The 24787-nt window shown below is 42.1% G+C and overlaps 2 protein-coding genes across 4 annotated transcripts in view; one reads left to right on the forward strand and one right to left on the reverse strand.

Annotated features, from left to right (window-relative positions):
* Positions 1-273: 273 nt before the first annotated feature.
* Positions 274-1386, forward strand: LOC140679434 (uncharacterized). Its single transcript, XM_072914858.1, has 3 exons — positions 274-340; positions 385-1106; positions 1153-1386. Exons 1-3 carry the CDS (start codon positions 274-276, stop codon positions 1384-1386), a joined length of 1023 nt encoding a protein of 340 aa, XP_072770959.1.
* Positions 1387-3183: 1797 nt separating this feature from the next.
* The window catches only part of arfgap2 (ADP-ribosylation factor GTPase activating protein 2), a 39274-nt gene continuing 17670 nt past the window's right edge, over positions 3184-24787 (reverse strand). The window contains exons 6-16 of one of the 3 annotated variants that reach the window (XM_061975173.1): positions 18301-18406; positions 17998-18054; positions 15079-15131; positions 14827-14963; positions 14586-14717; positions 8557-8685; positions 8314-8463; positions 8106-8220; positions 6460-6547; positions 6230-6354; positions 3184-3782 (exon numbers count right to left, since the gene is read on the reverse strand). In XM_061975173.1, the coding sequence (XP_061831157.1) occupies positions 3762-3782; positions 6230-6354; positions 6460-6547; positions 8106-8220; positions 8314-8463; positions 8557-8685; positions 14586-14717; positions 14827-14963; positions 15079-15131; positions 17998-18054; positions 18301-18406 (1113 nt within the window). In that variant the 3' untranslated portion in view covers positions 3184-3761. Of the gene's footprint in view, positions 3783-6229; positions 6355-6459; positions 6548-8105; positions 8233-8313; positions 8464-8556; positions 8686-14585; positions 14718-14826; positions 14964-15078; positions 15132-17997; positions 18055-18300; positions 18407-24787 lie in introns of all 3 variants that reach the window. The other 2 variants (XM_061975172.1, XM_061975171.1) reach the window with 2 other exon arrangements.

Raw genomic sequence — 24787 nt, forward strand, 5'->3', positions numbered from 1 at the left:
AGATGAGAGCTGCATGAAATATAATCTAGTATTTACTTTTAGCAAGTTTGTTTGTCCTGTACGTCCTCTATTGGATTTTCATTCCCAGGGATGGTGGTTGCAGTGTTATTCCTCAGGACACTGGTCTTCTTTTTGTTGACTATTAGGCCGATTGTACTGGCTGTCTGGCTGAGGCTGTCTGTCTTTTGTTGTGCATCCTGGTACCGTTGTGAAAGTAACGCTGTATCATCTGCCTAATCCAAATGTTCCAAAACTGAAGTGAGAGTCCATTGGATGCCTCTGTGCTCTCCTTTATTGCTGCATCGTATCACCCAGTCAATTGCCAGGGAGCACAGTAGCGGTGACAGAATGCATCCTTGTTTGACTCCGGTTTCCACCCCGAAGGGCTGCGCCAGCTCATTATTGTGAATGTCACGGCATTTAAAGTTCTTGTAAAGAACTGTCGTCTGCTCCCCCTCTGTAACATCATACGCCGCCATCACCTGCAATTCCACTGCTACGCAGACGATGTCCAGCTATACGTCTCCACAAAATCCATCTCCTCCGTAACTCTCTCCACCCTGACCGACTGCCTCACTGAAATCAAATCATGGATGCACTCCAACATCCTCCAACTCAACAGCAACAAATCTGACATGCTCATCATCGGCCCCAAATCCCTCAACAAAACTGCTCACAACTTCCACCTCTCTGTCGAAAACTCCACTCTGTCCCCATCCACTCACATCCGCAACCTCAGAGTCATTCTGGACAAAAAACTCTCTTTTGAACACCACATCAACCACATTACAAGAACTGCTTTCTTCCACCTCAAAAATATTGCCCGTCTCCGTCCATCCCTCTCCTTCTCTGCCGCTGAAACCCTGATCCATGCCTTCATCACCTTCAGACTCGATTACTGCAACAGCATCCTCTACGGCTCATCTTCCAAAATCCTCATTCAAAACATTCAAAACTCTGCTGCCCGCCTGCTCACCCACGCGCACTCCGGTGAGCACATCACCCCAGTCCTTCAGAAACTCCACTGGCTCCCCGTTCCTCACCGGATCCACTTTAAAATCCTCCTCCTCACCCACAAAGCCCTCCACAACCAGGCCCCCTGCTATGTAGCAGGGGGCCTGGTTGTGCAGGTTGTTGGTGAAGCGAAGTGAGGTCACCAACCTGCTTCACCGCCATACCCCTTCACGCAGCCTCCGCTCCTCCGACGCCAACCTCTTCTCCCCACCACTCAGAGCCAAGCTCTGGACCTGGGGTGATAGAGCCTTCTCCATCGCTGCTCCCACCCTCTGGAACTCTCTTCCCAAACCCATCCGTGATTGCTCAGACCTTCCTACCTTCAAAAGCCTTCTCAAAACATACCTCTTCAGATCTGATTTTAACCTGTGATTAGTGTTTTGTGTCTTGTAATGTCCAGTGTTATGTATTTTACTATGTACTTATTTTATATTTCCTGTATTATGTATTATTACTTTTAACTGTTTTATATTTTAAGTTTTATCCTGTAAAGCGTCTTTGAGTACCCTGAAAAGCGCTATACCAAATTAAATGTATTATTATTATTATTAAAGAGACTGGATCATGTTGTCCAGCTTCTTTGGGATGCCGTAGTTTCTCAAGATCATCCAAAGTGAGTTGCCATGGAGTCTGTCAAACGCTTGCTTGAAATCTATGAATATGATGTAGAGTGAGCTGTTCCATTCCTTTGATTGTTCCAGTATTTGGCAAAGAACAAAGATGTGATCTATGCAAGACCTTCCTTTCCTGAATCGTGCTTGCTCTTCACGTAGTATTGTGTCTACTGCTGCCTTAATACATTGGAGAATAATATGGCAGAAAACTTTGCTTGAGCGTGAGAGTAGTGTAATGCCTCTCCAATTGTTGCATTCCCCAAAGTTCCCTTTGTTTTGGTAGTTAGATGATTACACCAGTTTTCCAGTTATCTGGTGCTGTCTCACTGTTCCATATGTCCTGAAGGATGTTCCTGAGAATGTGAGGTGTATCTTTATCTTCCACCTTAAACATTTATGGACATATACCATCCTTTCCAATCAATTTAGTTTTCGGAAGGTCTCCTTGACTTCTCCCAGTTATTTCCCCTATGTCAGGGGAAATGTCTTCCTCGGGAATGTCAGAGACCACCGATGGATCTGTCTCGTTAAGAACTTACTGAAAGTGTTTTTTCCACCTATCCTGCTTTGCATAGTCTTCTGTGATCATTGTTGCGTCTTTAACTTTCACTGGCATATCCTGGGCTGGGAGTGACCTTGAACCCCCTGTAATTTCTTGGTGATACAGTTTCTTGTATACTGTTTACATGTATTTTTGGGTAACAAACTCAGCTTCTTCTGCCAGCTCTTCTGTGCAGCGACGTTTGTCTCTCACGGTTCTATCTACACAAAAATATGTGTGTCACCCCAATATTAAAAGCTCTATTGTGTTAGTCAAATATATATTGTTGTTCAACCCTAGGCACTGGGTACAATAGTGTTGCTCATCTTTGTCAAAGTGCTGGCAATCAAAACTTTATTTGGCCCCATGGTGGATGTGTCAGGTTTGTCACTGACAGTTTAGTTATGTTTTGGTTTTTCCTCTGTTTGTTTTTATTTCCTGTCAGCACTCTTATTTTGGTTCAGTTTCCTGCTTGTCTCCCTGAGCGCTGTTTCCCCTCAGCTGCGGCTGATTGGCACTTGGCCACACCTGGTGTCAATCAGCCAGCTGCTATTTAGACCTGCTTTGCTCTCCAGTCAGTGCTGGAGTATTGTCGTTGTAGCTGTATCCTGCATCCTGTAGCTGTTTGCAGCTTGCTGTCTTTTTGTCCCTCATTTTCTGTTTGCTGTTTCCAGTTTGCCTGTTCCTGGTTTGTGTTTTTTCTTGATTTTTGGACATTAAATCATGTTTTCCTGCACAAAGCCTGCCGTCTCTGCATCTTGCATGACAGGATGATTCTTTTCAGTCGTACTCAATAAAAAAAAGGGGTAACTGACTGATTCAGACATGTAGGATCCTTTTTTGGGCACTAATGATTTGTGAGAAAGTGTCTGGATAGCGCAACGTTTGGGCGTATAACAGACAGAGTACCAAAACCCGGGCAAAATTTTAGCACGTTTTAGTCGATATCTGAATGATACCATAAGTTTGGTGGACAAAAATGAAGAAAACACTCAAAAATGATATAACTAAACCTTTGAAGGCATCCAACTTTTAATCATAGTTTATGTCCCAACAAAAATATACAACTCCTAGCTCACAAATGGTGGAGACAGCTGGCTGCCAGTGGTTCATGTCAAACGACAAACACTTACGTGAGCAGCAGTGACACCAACACTGAATGCAAACTTTTTGAGTTTAGTTCAAACTGAGGCTGCACCACTTTTTAGTATCACAACAACAAAACAAAAGAGCAACATGAAGTTTTTGATAACAATATAACACAGCTCTATGTTCAGGGAAGAAAATATAGAATTTATTCTGACATCATTTTGAAAATCTAAGACCAAAACAAGGATGACAATGACAATCTCACAGAGTTTCCTTTATGAAAATAAAAACTCATAAATGTTGAGAGAGAAAAATACAGACTCACTCCTGTAAAACAGTCTCTAAAAATGTGGGGAGTGAGAAGGAAGATTTTCTTTCCTCATGCAAAACTATTTCTGCTTCCGTTGTCTCTGGTTACATCTCTGCCCAAAAGCACATGTCAAAAGGGAGCTGGTCTTCATTTGTACTTCTTCTTGCCACAGGTGCGAGTACTTCAAGGCTGCTTAGTAGGAGCCATAGCGATCCTGAGTACACACACACACACACACACACACACACACACACACACACACGCACACACGCACACAACAGTCAAACAAGAATAAACTGTTGCTACAAACCCTTGGAAATGTTGCAATCACCCAACTTGGAGGATGTTCATTCAGTTGTTTAATTTTGAAGGAAAATAGCAGATAACATACATGACACAAAACTATAGTCATCTCAAATGGCAAATGTCTGACTTTAAGAAACACACAAAACATATCAAGAAAAGATATATTGTGGTTGCCAGTAACAGGTTAATTTTTAGATTAGCAGGGTCCAAAAAATATGGAATCATGTACAACAAAAAACACTCCAACCCACCATTTGTACTTTGTTGCATCACCTCTGGCTTTTATAACAGTTTGCAGTCTTTGAGGGATGGACTTTAACGAGTGACAAACTGTACTCTTCATCAATCTTGCCCCAACATTCTGATTGCTGTTGTCAGATCAGCTTTGCAAGTTGGAGTCTTGTCATACACCTTTTTCTCTTCTGGTCAGATTTTAGACACTGACATCATCTTTTGCAACATTGCGCGACAATTTACCGTCTTCAATACGTTTAATAATCCTCTGCTTTGTTTCAATTGACATCTCTTGTGTTGGAGCCATGATTCATGTCAATCCACCTGGTGCAACAGCTCTCCAAGGTGTGAAGACTCCTTTTTAACTGTACACTAACAAACCTCAGGATTGAATGATTCCATAATTTTTCACTCTGCTTGATCTAAAAGTGAATTTTTAAGAAAAAACCTAATTGCGATTTTTCTCTCCAAAATTGCTATTGCGATTAAATTTTTATATTTTATAAATATATATATATATATATATATATATATGTAAATAAAACTGCGAAAATAACAACTATTTTTAGAGACTCAGAGCTTTTATCTACATCATGCTCCTAAACTGAAGAAATAACTTCACAGTGTTATAATGTAATGTAATCATAACATTTAATAATAATGCAAGTAACCACTTAAAAGGATATACACATGTATTACTCTGTAGAATTATTTATCATTGCATTGTAATTGGAAGCTAAATAACTTTGTTATCCTAAATAAACAAAAACATTAAATGGACTCATCTCTGTAAGCAAAAATGTTGCTTAAATACATTAACATCTTAAAGTACATTTTATTCCCAGTTGAAAAAACTGTCGGGTTGAATTTTTTTTGTTGTCATCATGTGATTGTTCATACGTGTTAATCATACTGCCCATCCCGGTTGAAGCTAAAATATTCCAACAACGGGACATTTGGCTTTGTTATCATTTTTTCCCCTTCTAATTTTTGTTACTCTGTGGAACTTCTCACTAGTGAGGAGCGAGGCTGTCTGTCTTGCTTCCTGTGTGTGTGTAAGCGAGCGCTTGCTTTCCGCCCACTAAGACAAACATTGTGAATGGCTGAGAAGAGGGCTCACTCTGTTTAGTGAAATCCACCATTAAATATACGCGCAGAAAGGGATGCAAAGAGTGAGACCTATTTCCTTTGTTCCTGGTTTGCCTAAGAAAACAAACACACAAAGACTTAACAGTGGTGTTTGATTAGCGTACTGCTGCCTCTACTGCAGCACAAAAACTTGCTGTTTCCTTTAAACACTTTTGATTGGCCAGCAGGCAAAAGGACGCAAGGCTGAACAATTCTGTTTGGCGAACTTGTCTGTCCTACAAATGTCGGTGACGGCGGATAAAAAAAAACCTAAACCTCCATCTCTTGCGGTTATTTATCGCACTAATTGCAAAACCTCAATGTCAATTTGATGTTGATTAATCATGCAGCCCTAATTGAAACTGTTACCGACTACCACAATTAATATTCTTGATTTATTTTAGTGTTTCTTTAAGCCAGAAAATTGCCATTTGAAATGACTACAGTTTTGTTTTATGTCTGTTATCCACTTTTCTTCTACACAATTTAACAACTGAATGAACATCCTCAATGTCTGGTGATTCCATCCTTTTGTGCCAGGGGTTGTACAAAGACGACAAAGATTGGATTGAGGCAACCGGACTCTTCTTATTAGTTGCAGTGATTTCATTTTACCTTCGAAATGCTTATTTAGTTTTACAATTTTACACGTTGAGTCCCCGAGTTATGTCTTTAGTAGGTTTGTCCTTTGGGGGTGGTCACCAAAGGGTTGGTGCTGTTTCCCGGTGTGGCTGAACACTAAGTAGCTCTTGACACCTCCCCCAAAGATTGTCTAATTCCACAGGAAGAGTTGTTTTGCCAACAGACAGACCAACGATTAATTGGTTAAGCAGCATGGTTGTTCGCCAGTCAACAACAACCCTATTGTGACCACCCACACTTTAACACAACTAGGGGAACTCCACACTTCAAATTTAGAATTGAAACCTTCTGAACTTAAAGTGGCTTCGATTAAAACCCCAACCACAGTCGTCCAGAATGTTCAAGCCTCACCTGGATGGTATTCATGACACCGTTGGCAAGGACAGCCATCTTTCCGGCTACGGTCTTCACTCCTTGTTTGAACTGTGTGATATCTGGACCGGCGGGGAGCACACTGTCAAACCCTGATGCCCGTCCTGAAGCCGAGAGAAACAGGAATGCAATAAAAGGTCATCAGTTGACAGTTAAAGACAAGGTTTTCAAAGGAGAGGTGAGTGACTGTAATCACACACATGCCCTACCTCTATGGTCACTGCCATCTCCAAACAGGTCAGCTGAACTGATGGACGTGCTTCCAGACATGCTGTCGAGTTTGGTCTTTGCCTCATACTGAAGAAGAAAAAGAAAGCCCTGTCAACGCCACTAACCTCCACAGGTTTTACAAGAAACAATTATTTGCCTGTTTGTCACACTGGTCATGGTGAAACAATTATTTATCTACTGCTGTTTGAAACCAAGTAAAGCTTATTAAAAGGGCACAATTAATCAACTACCGGTTTCCACACAGTCAACCAAATTATTGATCTAACCATCCAAGTGAAGTACATTTTATTTCTATAGCGCCCAGTAACAACACAGGTTATATCAAGGCACTTTACTCATGGAGCAGGTCTAAAATAACACTTCTTAAAGAGAACCAACAAGCACCCATATGAAGAAACAATCTACTATTGGATTAACAGAAAAGGATGAGGTAATATTCTTGGTAGCACCCTCAAATTTAAATTATACGAAAAAGTCCCCATGGAGTGGAAAGTGCATAAAACATTTTACTCCTAATTTTTTGTAAATTTAGGCCTTATCTTTACACCAGTACATCAGCCCTTTATCATTTACTGTATGAATGATAAATCATGTTATGCAAATCTTTCAAAAAAACAAAAAACTGACATAGTTAGATCAAATGGGCATTCAAAGTTTAAAATGAAAACATTACATATTTTCTATTTTTATTTAGGACTGAAGTTGATTAAAAGATCTAAGCAGAAAAAGGAAAACAATAATATGAATCAAAATATTTTTATCCACGCAACTCCCTGGGGACTTTTTAAATCGTTTAGCTACTCTATTAGGCGAAAATGTGTATTGATGATATATTAAAGTATTAGAAATTAAAACTTTGAGAGTAATACAACACAGTAACAAACAAATTTATGTCCAAAAATAGAGCAGAAATGTACCTCAAAGGACGAAAAAGTACCCAATAAACTGATAGTTAAACACACTTTGGAATTTTGATTCATCGTGATTAATTAATTAGTTAGTTTCTTGCTTGCTTAATTTAAATTAAAAACTTAAATTTTACAATTGACATTTTTTTGTCAGAATGTCAAACACAAACCTTTCTTAAATGGTACACGCGAATGCATGTCATTTATTTTTTTGGAACTACCCAACTGTTTTATTTTAAGCCCTGTTGAGGGTTTATTTTTAAGGGAAATTTGCCAGCGAACACACCAGTTTATGTCTCCTCACTGATCTTTGCACAGTTGTATGCACTGATCTGATCACTCACCGTATAACAACTTGCATTGTATCATGGGTCAAGGGGACATCTGAAACCAAAAGTGCTTATGTCTTGTCAAAGTTAAACTGTTGAATTTTTGAGGAAGAGTTGACAGGACAACATTGTATGTAAGCAAAGCACAATTCTATAACCACCATTTTACACAGCGGGTATGGTTTTCTTCTGGCGATGTGCAGTGTTTTTTTTTTGCAATATCATGGATGAATTCTCCCCTTTATTACGCCATATTTCAACAGGAGATGTTCACAGTCTATGTGCATCGTCTAATTGCCACAGTTGAGTTGGACCTTTTCTTAAGGTTTGAATTTATACATCAGTAAAGTTTTTGTTTTGGAAGGAATCCAAAGACGACAGCCTCACCTCAGGGCTGCTCTCACGGCCAAAGAACATGTCGGAAGAGATTGCCTTTGCATTAGCAAACTTCTGCCTGGCTTCACTTGACTCAGACACTGCAGCAGGCACCTCAGCTTTTCTTCTGCTGGGAAGTCTTGATTAGATGTACAGTTCAGTTAGAACTTGCTTTCCCATTTAGGATGACAGACAGAAAAAAAAATATTTGGTTAAATACCTCTCCCCTATGGGTTGAATACTGGAGATGGTGACCTCCTCTTTGGGTTCCTCTTTCTCCAAAGCCCATGAGGCGGTAAAAGAAGCAGTCCCCTCTGTATCCCAGCGGGATCCAAAACTGTCACCCACTGTAAAAGGGTTGTCCTTATATCTGCAACAAAAAAAGCATAATGAAGATCAGTTTAAATGATTACAAACTTTTAATACTGTCAAACAAGAAATTCTTAGAGGGTGTAACATGTACTTTGGGGGTCCAGAGGTGAAACCCGGCTCATCGAACATGTCTAATTTGGAGCGAGACGAAGTCTTTGCTCCCACTGGGGTTTCCTGCTCAATCACCTGCATCTCTGACATCACCGAATGCGACACAGCACTGAAACATAAAACATACCTGTTAAAACATTGACAAACACAATATGGACACAAGTCTTGGGACTAGGGCTATGTAAAATGATAGATTTGATCAATTATGGGTCCATATCTTAAGTTTTAGCAATATCGATTCACAAGGCGTAATAACGATTATCTCCCTTCCTTCCCTAACGTTAGCTGTCAACAACAAGCCGTGCAAAAAGCGAAAAAAAGAAAGAAAGTGAGGTACTTACTAACATTATATTATCACTCGATTCTCCGCATGGACCATTAAGATACCAGTAAGAGACACCATTGCATTTTGTTAACGGAGATTTACAGCTGCACTCGCCGGCTATGGCTCGTTCTTGAAGTGAACCACACTACGTAATGCTCATGCAACATGAACATCTGACTAAAACATTATTATTGATTATATTTGTAACTGAGAGTCTTGTTGTAAGTTTTGTTTTCACTGACCAATGGCTTGTTCACCTAAAGGCGAAGTGAGTGTGGACTGTCGAGTGGTCGTGTTTCAAGAGGGCGTGAAGGTTTTTTGTATTTGCGCACATTCGGCAAACTGGCTCCTCGGTGTCGGCTCATCTTGTTCCAAATGTTTGAACTGAAATATTCCCACATTGGTTTGGTGGCATTTGGTTTTGTGATCATTTTGGCTTTGTTAACTGCTAAATGCTAACTAGTTGCACTGTGTGTCAGTGGTCCTGCCTCCCCGCACAAAGTCTAAGACACTTGAGGACTAGAGAAATTACCCCCTTTTTTTTATTTCGCTATGCTACAAACGCGCGTAGCTGCTGAAAGCGATGAAAAGCATGAATGCTCTTGAAGTATGATTTAACGCTGAAAAACTTACTGACTTTTACCAGATAAAATGAAAATAAGTCGTACCACAAACACCAGTTTACAAACTACAGACCTGTTTCTCCACTTCCACAATTTTATAAAATGATTGAAAAACTGTTTAACAACAGATTAGACAAATTCATAAATAAAAATGAAACACTCATAGACAACAATACGGATACTGAGCCAACATCTCAACATCAGTGGCATTAATCGAAATAACCGAAGAGATTACCACTGCAATACATAGCAAAAAATTTGCTGCTGCAGTGTTCATGGATTTAACAAAAGCATTTCACAATTAATATCTTAATAAACAAATTAGAAAGGTATGGAATCAAAGGGTTGGTCTTGAACTGGGTAAGAAGTTACTTAACCAACAGGAAGCAATACATGAAGCTAGGCGAACACACTTCTATAGAGCTGAAAATATTTAGTGGCGTTCCTCAGGCATCAATACTTGGACCAAAATTGTTCAATCTTTATATAAACGACATTTGTAAAGATGCAAATGACTTAGTTAGTATAATTTGCAGATGATACACCTGCGTTTTGTTGAGGAGAGAACACACAAAAGCTAATAAAAATTATAACAGAAGAAATGAACAAATTAAAAAGATGGTTTGACTTAAAACTAAAATAATGTTATTTTGTAAGAGTAGAAGGGAAAGTCAAACACAAATACAATTAGAGGGAGTAAACATTGAAAGGGTAGAAGAAAACACATTTTTGGGTGTAATAATAAATGACAAAATGAACTGGAAATCTAATGTAAAAAATATACAACATCAAGTAGCAAGAAACACGTCAATAATGAATAAAAGAAAATATGTTCTGGACCATAAATCACGTCATATTCTTTACTGCTCACTAGTGTTACCATATCTGCTACCACTTATTGTGCAGAAATATGGGGAAACAACTACAAATGTGCGTTTCATTCACTAACAGTGTTACAAAAAAGTTCAATTAGAATAATACATAATGTTGGATATAGAGAACATACAAACCCTTTATTTATTGAATCAAAAATATTGAAATTCAACGACTTGGTGCATTTGCAAACAGCTAAAACTATGTACAAAGCAATCTATAACCTGCTATCCAAACTGCTGGGTATTGTGCCCAAACAGCTAAATTTTTGTTTCATTTGACCACAGAACTTTCCTCCAGAAGGTATTATCTTTGTCCATGTGATCAGCAGCAAACTTTAGACGAGCCTTAAGGTGTCGCTTCTGGAGCAAGGGCTTCCTTCTTGCATGGTAGCCTCTCAGTCCATGGCGATGAAAAACACGCTTGACTGTGGACACTGACACCTGTGTTCCAGCAGCTTCCTATTCATTGCAGACCTGCTTTTTGGTGGTTCTCGGTTGACTCTTGATCATCCTGACCGATTTTCTCTCAGCAGCAGGTGATAGCTTGCGTTTTCTTCCTGATCGTGGCAGTGACAAAACTGTGCCATGCACTTTATACTTACAAACAATTGTCTGCACAGTTTCTCTTGGGACCTTAAGCTGCTTTGAAATGGCTCCAAGTGACTTTCCTGACTTGTTCAAGTCAATGATTCGTTTTTTTCAGATCTGTGCTGAGTTCCTTTGACTTTCCCATTGTCGCGTTTATAACCGAGTCTAATGACTGCATCACATGAGCCCTATTTAAATGGGCTCAGAGAAGTCAACAGGTGTCGTCAATCATAATCACTCACATGAAGTTAAGAGGCCATGCCTTGAAGCGAATTTGATTTGATTGTAACTTTTCTACATCACCAAAATTGATAATGTATGTTGCTGTATGTAAACTTTTGACCACGACTGTATGTGATGCATTACATTGTATCGTAAGCATGTTCGAAATAAACTGAAACTCAACTGAACTTTATCGCCGGTTAATTGACTTATCGAACATCCAAGCGCAGACTTCCTGCATTTATAATAAGATTGCTGTGACAATATACAATTATATTCTAACTGTGCCAACAAAATAAGAGTCTCAAAAGAGTAACTTACATATTTACTCAGAAGAATAGCTTACGTACATATTTACCAATGATCCTAGGAGCTATGTTGTCTGGGGCTTCTATGCCCCTGGTAGGGTCTCACATGACAAACAGGTCCTAGGTGAGGGACCAAACAAAGAGCAGCTAAAAGACTTCTATGAATACACAATACCGAGGACCATGGTTTCCCTTGCCCGGACGCGGGTCACCGGCGCGATCCTCTGGAACCAGTTGAGGTTGGATGGTGAGCGCCTGGTAGCCCCCGGCCAACATGGGTCCTCCCCCCCAATGGGCTCACCACCCATAGGATGGGGCATAGAAGTAAGGTGCTCTGTGAGCTGGGCGGCAGTTTAAGGCAGGGCCCTTGGATGTCTGATCCTCGGCTACAGAAGCAAGCTCTTAAGACCAGGACTTAGAACGTCACCTCGCTGTGGGGGAAGAGCCTGAGTTGGTGCGTGAGGGAGAGAAGTTCCGGCTGGATCGAGTCGGTCTCACTTCGACGCACGACAAGGGCCCTGGAACCAGTCCTCCCGGGAGGGGCTGGACTCCCTCAAGCGGAAGGTGGCAATACTTGTTGCCCCACGGCTCAGAGCCTGCACGTTGAAGTTTAACCCGGTGGACGAAAGGGTAGCTTCCCTCCGCCTCCGGGTGGAGGGACGGGTCCTGACTGTTGTTTGTGCTTACGCACCAAACAGCAGTTCAGAGTACCCGCCTTTTTTGGAGTCCCTAGAGGGAGTACTGAAGAGTGCTCCCTCTGGTGATTCGCTTGTTCTACTGGGGGACTTCAACGCTCATGTTGGCAACGACATGAGACCTGGAGAGCCTTGATTGGGAGAAACGGTCGCCCTGATCTGAACCAGAGTGGTGTTTTGTTATTGGACTTTTGTGCTTGTCACAGATTGTTCATAACAAACACCATGTTCAAACATAAGGGTGTCTATATGTGCACTTGGCACCAGGACACTTGGCATTTGCAGAAACAATACCTTAATGCAACGTTCCCTCTAAGGTGCGCACCTGTGCAATTGCGCACTGCTCAAGCGTCCTCTGCACACGGCAAATCTATGCCACGCACAAAATCAAATAAAAAAATAAGCGCATAACAATTTTCGACACGCGGACACGACAGAAAACAGTTTTTGTCATCATTGTTCAAATATTGTAACGTCTGTCGAGACGCTTTGAGGACCTGAATTCCATCGATCACTTTACTGCGCAAAACTCTTTATTGTCGGCCATAAACACATCACCAAAACATTAGTAAAAAAAATGATATCTAGCAAAACTGGTCATTTTCTGCAGTATAAACCAGACCAAAAGCAACTTTGTTATATCAACAGCAGCCGCTCGCTCTTTCTCACTTGCGCCAACACATGCACATATGGCACTTAGCCAGTGATGCGTTTACAGCCACACAAAAAGTCGGACAACTCCAACACCACACATAAAGTGTAATTCCAGGTCGTTACACTATGATTTACCAATCAAATGTGTGCTTATTCTAGTGTCATTTATTAGGAATCTTAATTTATAAATATTAATCATGAAATGAATGCTGTTAGTATATTAAATAGATACTAATAAAAATATATTTTTTACAAACGGGAATTTTCAGGAATGTACACATGATCCCCTGCTTACATCTCATTGTGCAACATGTGAATGTTTTAATGGGAACTAAATGCAATGTCTGAAAGGGGTACAAATTATTTCCAAAGCAGGACCTCCACCCAGAAAAACAATACAAGTACACAGTTCATGAAAAACAATATTTTTTGTTATTGTCATTGTAAGTGGGCCTAAACACTTATATTAGAAAATAATGTCATCATTTGATTATAATAATAAGAGACTGTTGTCTGTCTATCTGTGTTGACCCTGCGATGAGGTGGGGACTTGTCCAGGGTGTACACCGCCTTCCGCCCGAATGCAGCTGAGATAGGCTCCAGCACCCCCCGCAACCCCGAAAGGGACAAGCGGTAGAAAATGGATGGATGGAGATTGAACTTGTTATTTAGTCAGGTTTGGGACAGGTGTGCTGCTGGTGTAGCCACAGTGTGCAGGTTTGACCTCGCTCACATGGGCTCCACTGAATGCTCAGGGAGTTTTTGCGTTTCCTCCCACACATGAAAAATTAGAGGGAACATTGCCTTAATGCAATTTGAAGTGATGGAATGTTGCAGTGCAAGTAGACTTTCACTTGCAAATCCTTTATTTCAAAATTGCACTTTTGAGAGTTGAGGATTTTTAAACTGTTTAACGTATGGTGCAAACTCCATTTGTTTTTGCAACACTTTTCAGACATATTTTTACATGTAGATTGGATCGTATCGAATCGTGATTAATCAATTTAGAACCTTATGAATCAAAATCGAATCGCTTTTGAGAAACTCACCACGATAGCCAGCCCTACTTGGGACATAATCAATTATTAAACTACATAATTTAATTACTCATTCCTATATGTATAGTATATCTATTTTACTGTTAGGATGTGACACATTACCTTCTTCAGTTATACCTGTATTTCTCAAATAGTGGGGCAGGCCCCCCCTTGGGGGAGAGACGGGGCACTGTGAAGTGTCACGAGTGCCCTGAGAGTTAAGGGACTTCCAGTATAAGCATCTTTTTTCATTCTTGAACAATACACAAGCCTGCAGCGAGGTGGGAGCACTGCTCGAATTAATTAATAGGCTCAACGAGGTAAAATTATGATATATATATTGGTTGCTCTCTATTGGTTGTGCTAAAACATGCTTACATACAAGAAATACAGATATACTTTAGAGTTGTATAATCATTAGATCATTATACTTCTTATATAGTGGGGCGGGCATGATAAGGTGTTGGGGGGAAAAAACGATACACAAGTGGCAGGTAGGTGCTTGTGCTAGCAACTCAGAGTGGTTTGTACAAATAAATAAATACATAAATATTAAATCATATTATATATCGCCCTCCTTAAATTGTATTCTATACAATGACATTTTCCTCTGGAGTTGCACAAGTTGACAAGACCAAACACTGATATCTGAATGCCAACAATGTGTCTCTTGTGATGTCACCTTCTGTTCCCGAAGCCCATGCCCAGTCTCTCAGCCTGCTCCCTCTTTTTGCCCTCCATGTTCTTCAGTTTCTTTTCCTCAAGCTTCCTGTCGATCTCCAGCTCTTTGTACGCCAAACGCATCGAGGCCACGCTGCAAAAACCAAAACAAATGGGATTCCATTCGGATGGTTTGACAACAGGTTCCAGATTAATGCAGTCCTAACAACAAGGATTTCACAGAAGATCATTGAGATACTGACATGGACTCCTCTGCTTGTTTCTTTGCCTCGGCGGCTTGTTCCTCTCGTAGCTTCTCTGCAACTTGGGCTTGTTTCTCCACCTCCGTAAAATTATTACTGCTGACCTTCTGGGCACCAAGGCCTCTCTTTGCACCTAACTGCATTGAAGGAAAATAGCATTCACTGTTTGCATTAAGATATTTAACAGCAATGATAGTAGCGCCGTTAATGGATGTATTGTTAGTTGGTGAAATATACAAATAAATCACTTACTCCTTTTTTGGCAGTCATTGGCTTCTTCTTCCCAATAATGGATGGCTTAATATCTGTATAAATGAATTGCAACCTGTTAAACTAAAGCTTATTTCTGCTTTGTGGACTATTCATCTACTATCAAAAGAAAAAAAAAACTCAACCCACAGCATTACAAACATATATTTTGACCTCCATCATCACCAGCAAGTCAGTGGCATCCAAATTTATTCCATGACAGTAAACATGGGCAAGGTTTAGCTCAAACACCACTTGCAGCTATGCTTGTCCTTTCAGGAATGTGTGAGAATATAAGTAAAGAGACTCAACAAAGACTGTGGCTGACACTGATGGACCGACAAGCTTTTCATCTTTAACATTCCAAATTGACAGCTATGAGCACTGGAGTGTGTCTTTGGTTCCCATTTGTCTTAGTGTAGTCGCGTATGAAACGCTAGCAGCAAAATAGTCAACATACCAGGATGTGAGCACGTTGACGATGATGAGTGACACAAACTCACACTCATAAATGCTTTTTCATGGCTGACAATATTGATGTGGGGATGTGTGACATGACCTAAAATCTTTATTGCAATATATAAATTGCATCCTTGTAAAATACCGATATATATCACAATATATTATTTGGTATATAAATAATAGAACCATTTCAAAACGGGTTACAAAGGCTCAGCTGATATATGCAGTAACATATTGCGTCATTGTATTATTTTCTCAAAACTCTTATTAATTTATTTGCTAATTTTATGTTTATATCTGGTTATTTTCTGTTGTAACGTGGTTCTATCTACACTTCTGTTAAAGTATACAAAGCACTTTTTCTTGGTATCAATGCTGATACTAATACTTAGAATTTTCTAAATCATTAAATTATTAATTTTTTGATCACAATTATAATCAGACAAAAGCAAAGGATGGTGGTGTAACAATATCAATATATAAATTATTTTCATTATTCTTTTTTATTATACACAATGTTTAAAAGAAAAAAATAAGTCAATAGTCCCCTTAAAGTCCCCCTTTTCTCTCCTCAGTACAAGACATGTGAAAGCCTGCAGTAGAGATTGCCAAAATACACATGAAGGACTCCCAGACAATGACAAATAAGATTCTCTGGTCTGATGAGACCAAGATTTTACTTTTTGGCGTTAATTCTAAATGATGTATGGAGAAAACCAGGCACTGCTCATCACCTGCCCAATACAATCCCAACAGTAAAACATGGTGGTGCCAGCATCATGCAATGGGGGTGTTTTTCAGATGCAGGGACAGGATGACTTGTTGTAATTAAAGGAAAGATGAATGCGGCAAAGTACAGAGGTATCCTGGGAAAAAAAAATCCAGAGAGCTCAGGACGTCAGACTTGGCCAAAGGTACACCTTCCAACAAGACAATGACCCTAAGCACACAGCTAAAATAACAAAGGAGTGGCTTTGGAACAACTCTGACCATTCTTGACTGGCCCAGCCAGAGCCCTGACCCAAACTCAATTGAGCATCTGTGGAAAGACCTGAAAATGGCTGTCCAACAACGTTCACAATACAACCTGACAAAAGTGGAGAGGATCCGCAAGGAAGAATGGCAGCGGATCCCCAAATCCAGGTGCGAAAATATTGTTGCATCAGTCTCAAGAAAACTCTTGGCTGTACTAGTTCAAAAGGATGCTTCTACAACTCAATACTAAGCAAAGGGTCTGAATACTTATGTGATATTTGAGTTTCTCTTTTTTATTAGAAATGCAAAAACATTCTACATTTCTGTTTTTTTCTGTCACAATGGGGTTTTTTGATTTTAGCAAATCACTGTAATGAAAAATTTGTGAAACATTTTCAATCATTTGTCAAAATACGCAGCTGGTGCAGGTTTTAGTGTGTCGATACCAAGTGTTCAAGAAGCAGCGAATGGGATTAAGCTACATTTTATGAGATCAAGTGACCATTCTTCCACAATGGAGAGAAGTGGCACAGGCAAAAAATCAGGTCTTTTCTTCTTGTGAATACAATAGCATTATGTCCACTGGGCGGAATATGGAAAACCCACAATGAGATAATTTTACAGTGCTGCTTAGGTAAGTCAGGTAAGTCTGTGCTTTAGTGTCCTTCTAGTTCTTGGTGCTATGTTTCCTAAACATTTTGTGTGGGATTTGACACCAACTGTTCGCCTTCAGTCATTAACACATTATAACGCAAATGGTCTACCAGGGGATAAGAAAACACAGCAGGAGTGATCAGTGTTGCCAACTAAGCAATATTGTCGCTGTAACCAGCGAGTAATCAGACCCTTTTAGATACTCTTTTACAAAAAAGTGACAAGTTATAAATTTAGTGAAGAGACCAGGTATGTAACATTGAAAATTTCATATCACAGTTATTTATAGTCATCAAAATGATCATGGTATTGTTGAATGTGCACAAAAAGTTTTGATATACACTTATAACCAATGTTTATTAAAAAAAAAATACAATCAACAGTTACTCAATATACTTTCGTAAAATAACAAATATGTTGTGTATTAATATTGTTCTGGCAACTTCAGAACCATATTCATTTTATCTGAGTGTTGAAATATGTTTATCTTCTTCCGTTTTTATTTTTTTTAAATTATTATTATTTTTTTTTTAATTATAAACAAAAAAATGTGTTGGGAGTGTCATGTCTGGTTTATGTGACATATAAGAAGAGCACAGAAGAACATAGAAGAGCGCCCGGACAGACTGAAATGTGATGAAACTATCACTGCAATGTTATTACACTGACTGACTGAGTGTAAATTCAAGTTGTTTGTGTACCTTTACAAGCTCTGAAAAAGGGTGTGTTCTTGTCTGTGTTGGCAACAGAAAATGTGCACGCATCAAAGATGACTAGCTTTGACTTTACGACTAGAATAAGCGTGAGCAAGATCAGAACCAATGGGCTTACCCATGGAGGCTTTGGGTGACGTGCTCAGACCATAGATGCTTGGTCCTTCTTCTGGCTCTGGTTTGGAACAAGGTTTGAAAACAAGGAAGATTGAAACATTGAAAGCCAAAGCAAGTACAAACATTTCTGGAAGCAGATTATTGAATGTTGAAACTAGTACAGTAGTCATTTTAACAAATATTAATTTAGAATGTATAAAATATGAATGAATGAATGTATAAAGTATGCAACCGTTGTCTAAACTACTGTATTTACAAACTGATATCGTGTAATGATTCGAACAGAGTAGTAAGTTCAACTAACGGTTGTCTTCTTGGGTTTTCGCCATGGCGTCCCTCAGCTGTGCGGTGACAGTGGTTCCATTCTGCTCTGGCTCTGATTCTGGTGCCATGCTCCAGTCATTGACAGACTGAAAACACAAATGTGCACATATTATCCCCTAAAGCCTGAACAATTACAATGAGAACAAGCCCTTTTGAAATAAATTACTGTAACTAACCACTCAATGATCACACAATTTTTTTTTCAGGGTTTGTCGCATTTTTATTTGTGATTCATTTAAAATACAACTGATCAAGTCAACTTTAATTAACTTTTTTAGATAACCCATTATATTTTCCTGCTTAGAAGTATTGAGATTGCGATTCTCTGAAGACTTTTTACGCGCATTCACACACACCAAGCTGTGCAACATAAAGTCTTCTCTTGCTACATCGCGTTTCAAAGTTTGGCAGTCAACTATCACCGATTTATTTAATTTCGGGTGCAATGTGAGCTGGGCGGCAGCCGAAGGCAGGGCACTTGGCGGTCCGATCCTCGGCTACAGAAGCTAGCTCTTGGGACGTGGAACGTCACCTCGCTGGGGGGAAGGAGTCTGAGCTAGTGCGCGAGGTGGAGAAGTTCCGGCTAGATATAGTCGGACTCACTTCGACGCACAGCAAGGGCTCTGGAACCAGTTCTCTCGAGAGGGGATGGACTCTCTTCCACTCTGGCGTTGCCAGCAGTGAGAGGCGCTGGGGTGGCAATTCTTGTTGCCCCACGGCTCAGAGCCTGCACGTTGGAGTTCAACCCAGTGGACGAGAGGGTAGCTTCCCTCCGCCTTCGGTTGGGGACGGGTCCTGACTGTTGTTTGCGCTTACGCGCCAAACAGCAGCTCAGAGGACCCACCCTTTTTGAATTCACTTGAGGGAGTACTTGAGAGTGCTCCCCCGGGTGATTCCCTCGTTCTACTGGGGGACTTCAACGCTCATAATGGCAACGACAGTGAAACCTGGAGAGGCGTGATTGGGAAGAATGGCCGCCCGGATCTGAACCCGAGTGGTGTTTTGTTATGGACTTTTGTGCCCGTAACAGATTGTCCATAACGAACACCATGTTCAAGCATAAGGGTGTCCATATGTGCACTTGGCACCAGGACACCATAGGCCGCAGTTCCATGATCGACTTTGTAGTTGTGTCATCGGATTTGCGGCCTCATGTTTTGGACACTCGGGTGAAGAGAGGGGCGGAGCTTTCTACTGATCACCGCCCGACAGACCTGGCAGGCCCAAACGCATTGTGAGGGTTTGCTGGGAACATCTGGCAGAGTCTCCTGTCGGAGAGAGTTTCAATTCCCACCTCCGGAAGAACTTTGAACATGTCACGAGGGAGGTGCTGGACATTGAGTCCGAGTGGACCATGTTCCGCATCTCTATTGTCGAGGCGGCTGACTGGAGCTGTGGCCGCAAGGTAGTTGGTGCCTGTCGTGGCGGTAATCCTAGAACCCGTTGGCAGACACCGGCGGTGAGGGATGCCGTCAAGCTGAAGGAGTCCTATCGGGTTCTTTTGGCTCATAGGACTCCGGAGGCAGCGGACAGGTACCGACAGGCCAAGCGGTGTGCGGCTTCAGCGGTCGCGGAGGCAAAAACTCAGACATGTGAGGAGTTCGGGGAAGCCATGGAAAACGACTTCCGGGCGGCTTCGAAGCAATTCTGGATCACCATCCGGCGCCTCAGGAAGGGGAAGCAGTGCACTATCAACACAGTGTATGGTGATGATGGTGTTCTGCTGACCTCGACTGCGGATGTTGTGGATCGGTGGAGGGAATACTTCAAAGACCTCCTCAATCCCACCAACACGTCTTCCTATGAGGAAGCAGTGCCTGGGGAATTTGTGGTGGGCTCCCCTATTTCTGGGGCTGAGGTTGCTGAGGTAGGCAAATAGCTCCTTGGTAGCAAGGCCCCGGTGGGTAGATGAGACCCGCCCGGAGTTCCTTAAGGCTCTGGATGCTGTGGGGCTGTCTTGGTTGACAAGACTCTGCAGCATCGCGTGGACATCGGGGGCGGTACCTCTGGATTGGCAGACCGGGGTGGTGGTTCTTCTCTTTAAGAAGGGGAACCGGAGGGTGTGTTCTAACTATCGTGGGATCACACTCCTCAGCCTTCCCGGTAAGGTCTATTCAGGTGTACTGGAGAGGAGGCTACGCCGGATAGTCGAACCTCGGATTCAGGAGGAACAGTGTGGTTTTCGTCCTGGTCGTGGAACTGTGGACCAGCTCTATACTCTCGGCAGGGTCCTTGAGGGTGCATGGGAGTTTGCCCAACCAGTCTACATGTGCTTTGTGGACTTGGAGAAGGCATTCGACCGTGTCCCTCGGGAAGTCCTGTGGAGAGTGCTCAGAGAGTATGGGGTATCGGACTGTCTGATTGTGGCAGTTCGCTCCCTGTATAATCAGTGTCAGAGCTTGGTCCGCATTGCCGGCAGTAAGTCGGACACGTTTCCAGTGAGGGTTGGACTCCGCCAAGGCTGCCCTTTGTCACCGATTCTGTTCATAACTTTTATGGACAGAATTTCTAGGCGCAGTCAAGGCGTTGAGGGGATCTGGTTTGGTGGCTGCAGGATTAGGTCCCTGCTTTTTGCAGATGATGTGGTCCTGAGGGGCGGTATAGCTCGGTTGGTAGAGTGGCCGTGCCAGCAACTTGAGGGTTGCAGGTTCTATCCCCACTTCCGCCATCCTAGTCACTGCCGTTGTGTCCTTGGGCAAGACACTTTACCCACCTGCTCCCAGTGCCACCCACACTGGTTTAAATGTAACTTAGATATTGGGTTCACTATGTAAAGCACTTTGAGTCACTCGAGAAAAAGCGCTATATAAATATAATTCACTTCACTTCACTTCACTGATGGCTTCATCTGGCCAGGATCTTCAGCTCTCACTGGATCGGTTCGCAACTGAGTGTGAAGCGACTGGGATGAGAATCAGCACCTCCAAGTCCGAGTCCATGGTTCTCGCCCGGAAACCGGTGGAGTGCCATCTCCGGGTTGCGGAGAAGACCCTGCCCCAAGTGGAGGAGTTCAAGTACCTCGGAGTCTTGTTCACGAGTGAGGGAAGAGTGGATCGTGAGATCGACAGGCGGATCGGTGCGGCGTCTTCAGTAATGCGGACGCTGTATCGATCCGTTGTGGTGAAGAAGGAGCTGAGCTGGAAGGCAAAGCTCTCAATTTACCGGTCGATCTATGTTCCCATCCTCACCTATGGTCATGAGCTTTGGGTTATGACCGAAAGGACAAGATCATGGGTACAAGCGGCCGAAATTAATTTCCTCCGCTGGGTGGCGGGGCTCTCCCTTAGAGATAGGGTGAGAAGCTCTGCCATCCGGGGGGAGCTCAAAGTAAAGCCGGTGCTCCTCCACATCGAGAGGAGCCAGATGAGGTGGTTCGGGCATCTGGTCAGGATTCCACCCGAACGCCTCCCTAGGGAGGTGTTTAGGGCACATCCGACCGGTAGGAGACCACGGCAAAGACCCAGGACACATTGGGAAGACTATGTCTCCCGGCTGGCCTGGGAACACCTCGGGATCCCCCGGGAAGAGCTGGACAAAGTGCTGGGGAGAGGGAAGTCTGGGCTTCCCTGCTTAGGCTGCTGCCCCCGCGACCCGACCTCGGATAAGCGGAAGAAGATAGATGGATGGATGGATAGCCTACATATTTTTGGCCTAAATTAAACATTTTCAGTCATCCTTACTCAATATACACCAAGGGTCAGGATCATTTTTTGCATTTTTTGGTGGCCACGGATGAAGCGCTGGCTGTCCAGAGTCGAGACCCGGGATGGACCGCTCGTCTGTGCATCGGTTGGGGACGTCTCTGCGCTGCTGACCTGTCTCCGCTCGGGATGGTCTCCTGCTGGCCCCACTATAGACTGGACTCTCACTATTATGTTAGATCCACTATGGACTGGACTCTCACAATATTATGCTACATCCACTCGACGTCCATTGTACCGGTCGCCCAGGGGGGGTCTCCACATCTGCGGTACCCTCCAAGGTTTCTCATTGTCCCATTGGGTTGAGTTTTTCCTTGTCCTGATGTGGGATCTGAGTCGAGGATGTCCTTGTGGCTTGTGCAGCTCTTTGAGATACTTGTGATTTAGGGCTATATAAGTAAACATTGATTGATTGATCATTGATTGATTGATTGAAGAGAGCCATGAAACAAATATTTTAAAATGTATTTCCTTGAGCGCCAAATGATATTTTTTGGAAATCCAACTATTTTAAAATTAATTTCAGTGACAGTCATGATATTTTTTTTAACATCAAATACAACTAAGTGTGTGCATTATTTAAGACAAACAATTTTAGAGTATAAAAAGTATAAAATAATTCTTCATAACTACTACATTGTATACTGAAGCAAACCAATAATAAATCGGATATGTCTTAGTTATTTTTAATGTGATGCATATCGAAGTGCCACCTCACATTTGAACATTTCATTGAGGAAATGTTGTCATTTCATATTTGACACACCGCAGAACCTGCTCTCCATAAAGGCAAATTCCTCTGTCCATTTGTCCTGAAATCTACACTATTTGACATCTTTTTTCTTTTCGAAAGGGGTTTATCCCAGGGCTCTCCAAACTTTGACAAGGGGGCCGCATTGGGTTTAAATAATTTGGCCAGGGAACAAAGAACAGATATATATATGTATATATAGTGGGTACTAAAAGTATTCAGACCCCTTTAAATTGTTCACTGTTTCAGTGCAACAATTTGCTAAAATTAAACAAGTCAATTTTATTTCTCGTAAATGTACACTCAGCAACCCATCTTGACAGAAAAAAACAAATATAGAATTTTTTGCAAAATCATTAAAAATGAAAAAAACTCAAAAATCACACGTCCAAAGGTATTCAGACCCTCTTGTTAATACTTTGTTGATGCACTTTTGGCAGCAATTACAGCCATTTTTTGAATACGATGCCACAAGTTGGCCCACCTATCTTTGTGCAGTTTCGCCCATTCCTGTTTGCAGCACCTCTTTAGCTCCATCAGATTGGATGGGAAGTGTTGGTTTTCATTCAGGATGTCTCTGTATACTGCTGCATTTTCCCTCTATCCTGATTAGTCTCCCAGTTCCTGTCGCCAAAAAACAGCATAATGCTGCCACCACCATGCTTCACTGTGAGGATGGTATTGGCCTTGTGATGAGCACTGCCTGGTTTATGCATGCATGCATGCATACATGCACATACATACATATACAGTGGGGCAAAAAAGTATTTATAGTCAGTCACCAATTGTGCACGTTCTCCCACTTAAAAAGATGAGAGAGGCCACCATAGGTATACCTCAACTATGAGAGACAAAATGAGAAAAAAAATCCAGAAAATCACATTGTCTGATTTTTAAATAATTTATTTGCAAATTATGGTGGAAAATAAGTCAATAACAAAAGTTCATCTCAATACTTTGTTATGTACCCTTTGTTGGCAATGACAGATGTCAAACATTTTCACACACTGTTGCTGGTATTTTGGCCCGTTCCTCCATGCGGATGTCCTCAAGAGCAGTGATATTTTGGGGCTGTCGCTGGGCAACACAGACTTTCAACTCCTTACAAAGATTTTCTATTGGGCTGAGATCTGGAGACTGGCTTCGGCCAATCCAGGACCTTGAAATGCTTCTTACGAAGCCATTCCTTCGTTGTCCGGGTGGTATGTTTGGGATCATTGTCATGCTGAAAGACCCAGTCTTTCAGCATGACATCATCATCATCAATCATCATTTCATCTTTAATGCCCTTGCTGATAGGAGGTTTTCTCTCAAAATCTCATGATACAATGCCCCATTCATTCTTTCCTTTACACGGATCAGTCGTCCTGGTCCCTTTGCAGAAAAACAGCCCCAAAACACATGATGTTTCCACCTCTATGCTTCACCGTTTGGTGTGGTGTTCTTTGTATGCAACACAGCATTCCATCCATCCATCCATCCATCTTCTTCCGCTTATCCGAGGTCGGGTCGCGGTTGCAGCAGCTTAAGCAGGGAAGCCCAGACTTCCCTCTCCCCAGCCACTTCGTCCAGCTCCTCCCGGGGGATCCCAAGGCGTTCCCAGGCCAGCCGGGAGAGATAGTCTTCCCAGCGTGTCCTGGGTCTTCCCCGTGGCCTCCTACCGGTCGGACGTGCCCGAAACACCTTCCTAGGGAGGCGTTCGGGTGGCATCCTGACCAGATGCCCGAACCACCTCATCTGGCTCTTCTCGATGTGGAGGAGCAGCGGCTTTACTTTGAGCTCCCCCCGTATGACAGAGCTTCTCACCCTATCTCTAAGGGAGAGCCCCGCCACTCGGCGGAGGAAACTCATTTCGGCCGCTTGTACCCGTGATCTTGTCCTTTCGGTCATGACCCAAAGCTCATGACCATAGGTAAGGATGGGAACGTAGATCGACCGGTAAATCGAGAGCTTTGCCTTCCGGCTCAGCTCCTTCTTCACCACAACGGATCGATACAGCGTCCGCATTACTGAAG

This window comes from Nerophis lumbriciformis, linkage group LG15, assembly GCF_033978685.3.
Source record: "Nerophis lumbriciformis linkage group LG15, RoL_Nlum_v2.1, whole genome shotgun sequence".
Classification (NCBI taxonomy): Eukaryota; Metazoa; Chordata; class Actinopteri; order Syngnathiformes; family Syngnathidae; genus Nerophis; species Nerophis lumbriciformis.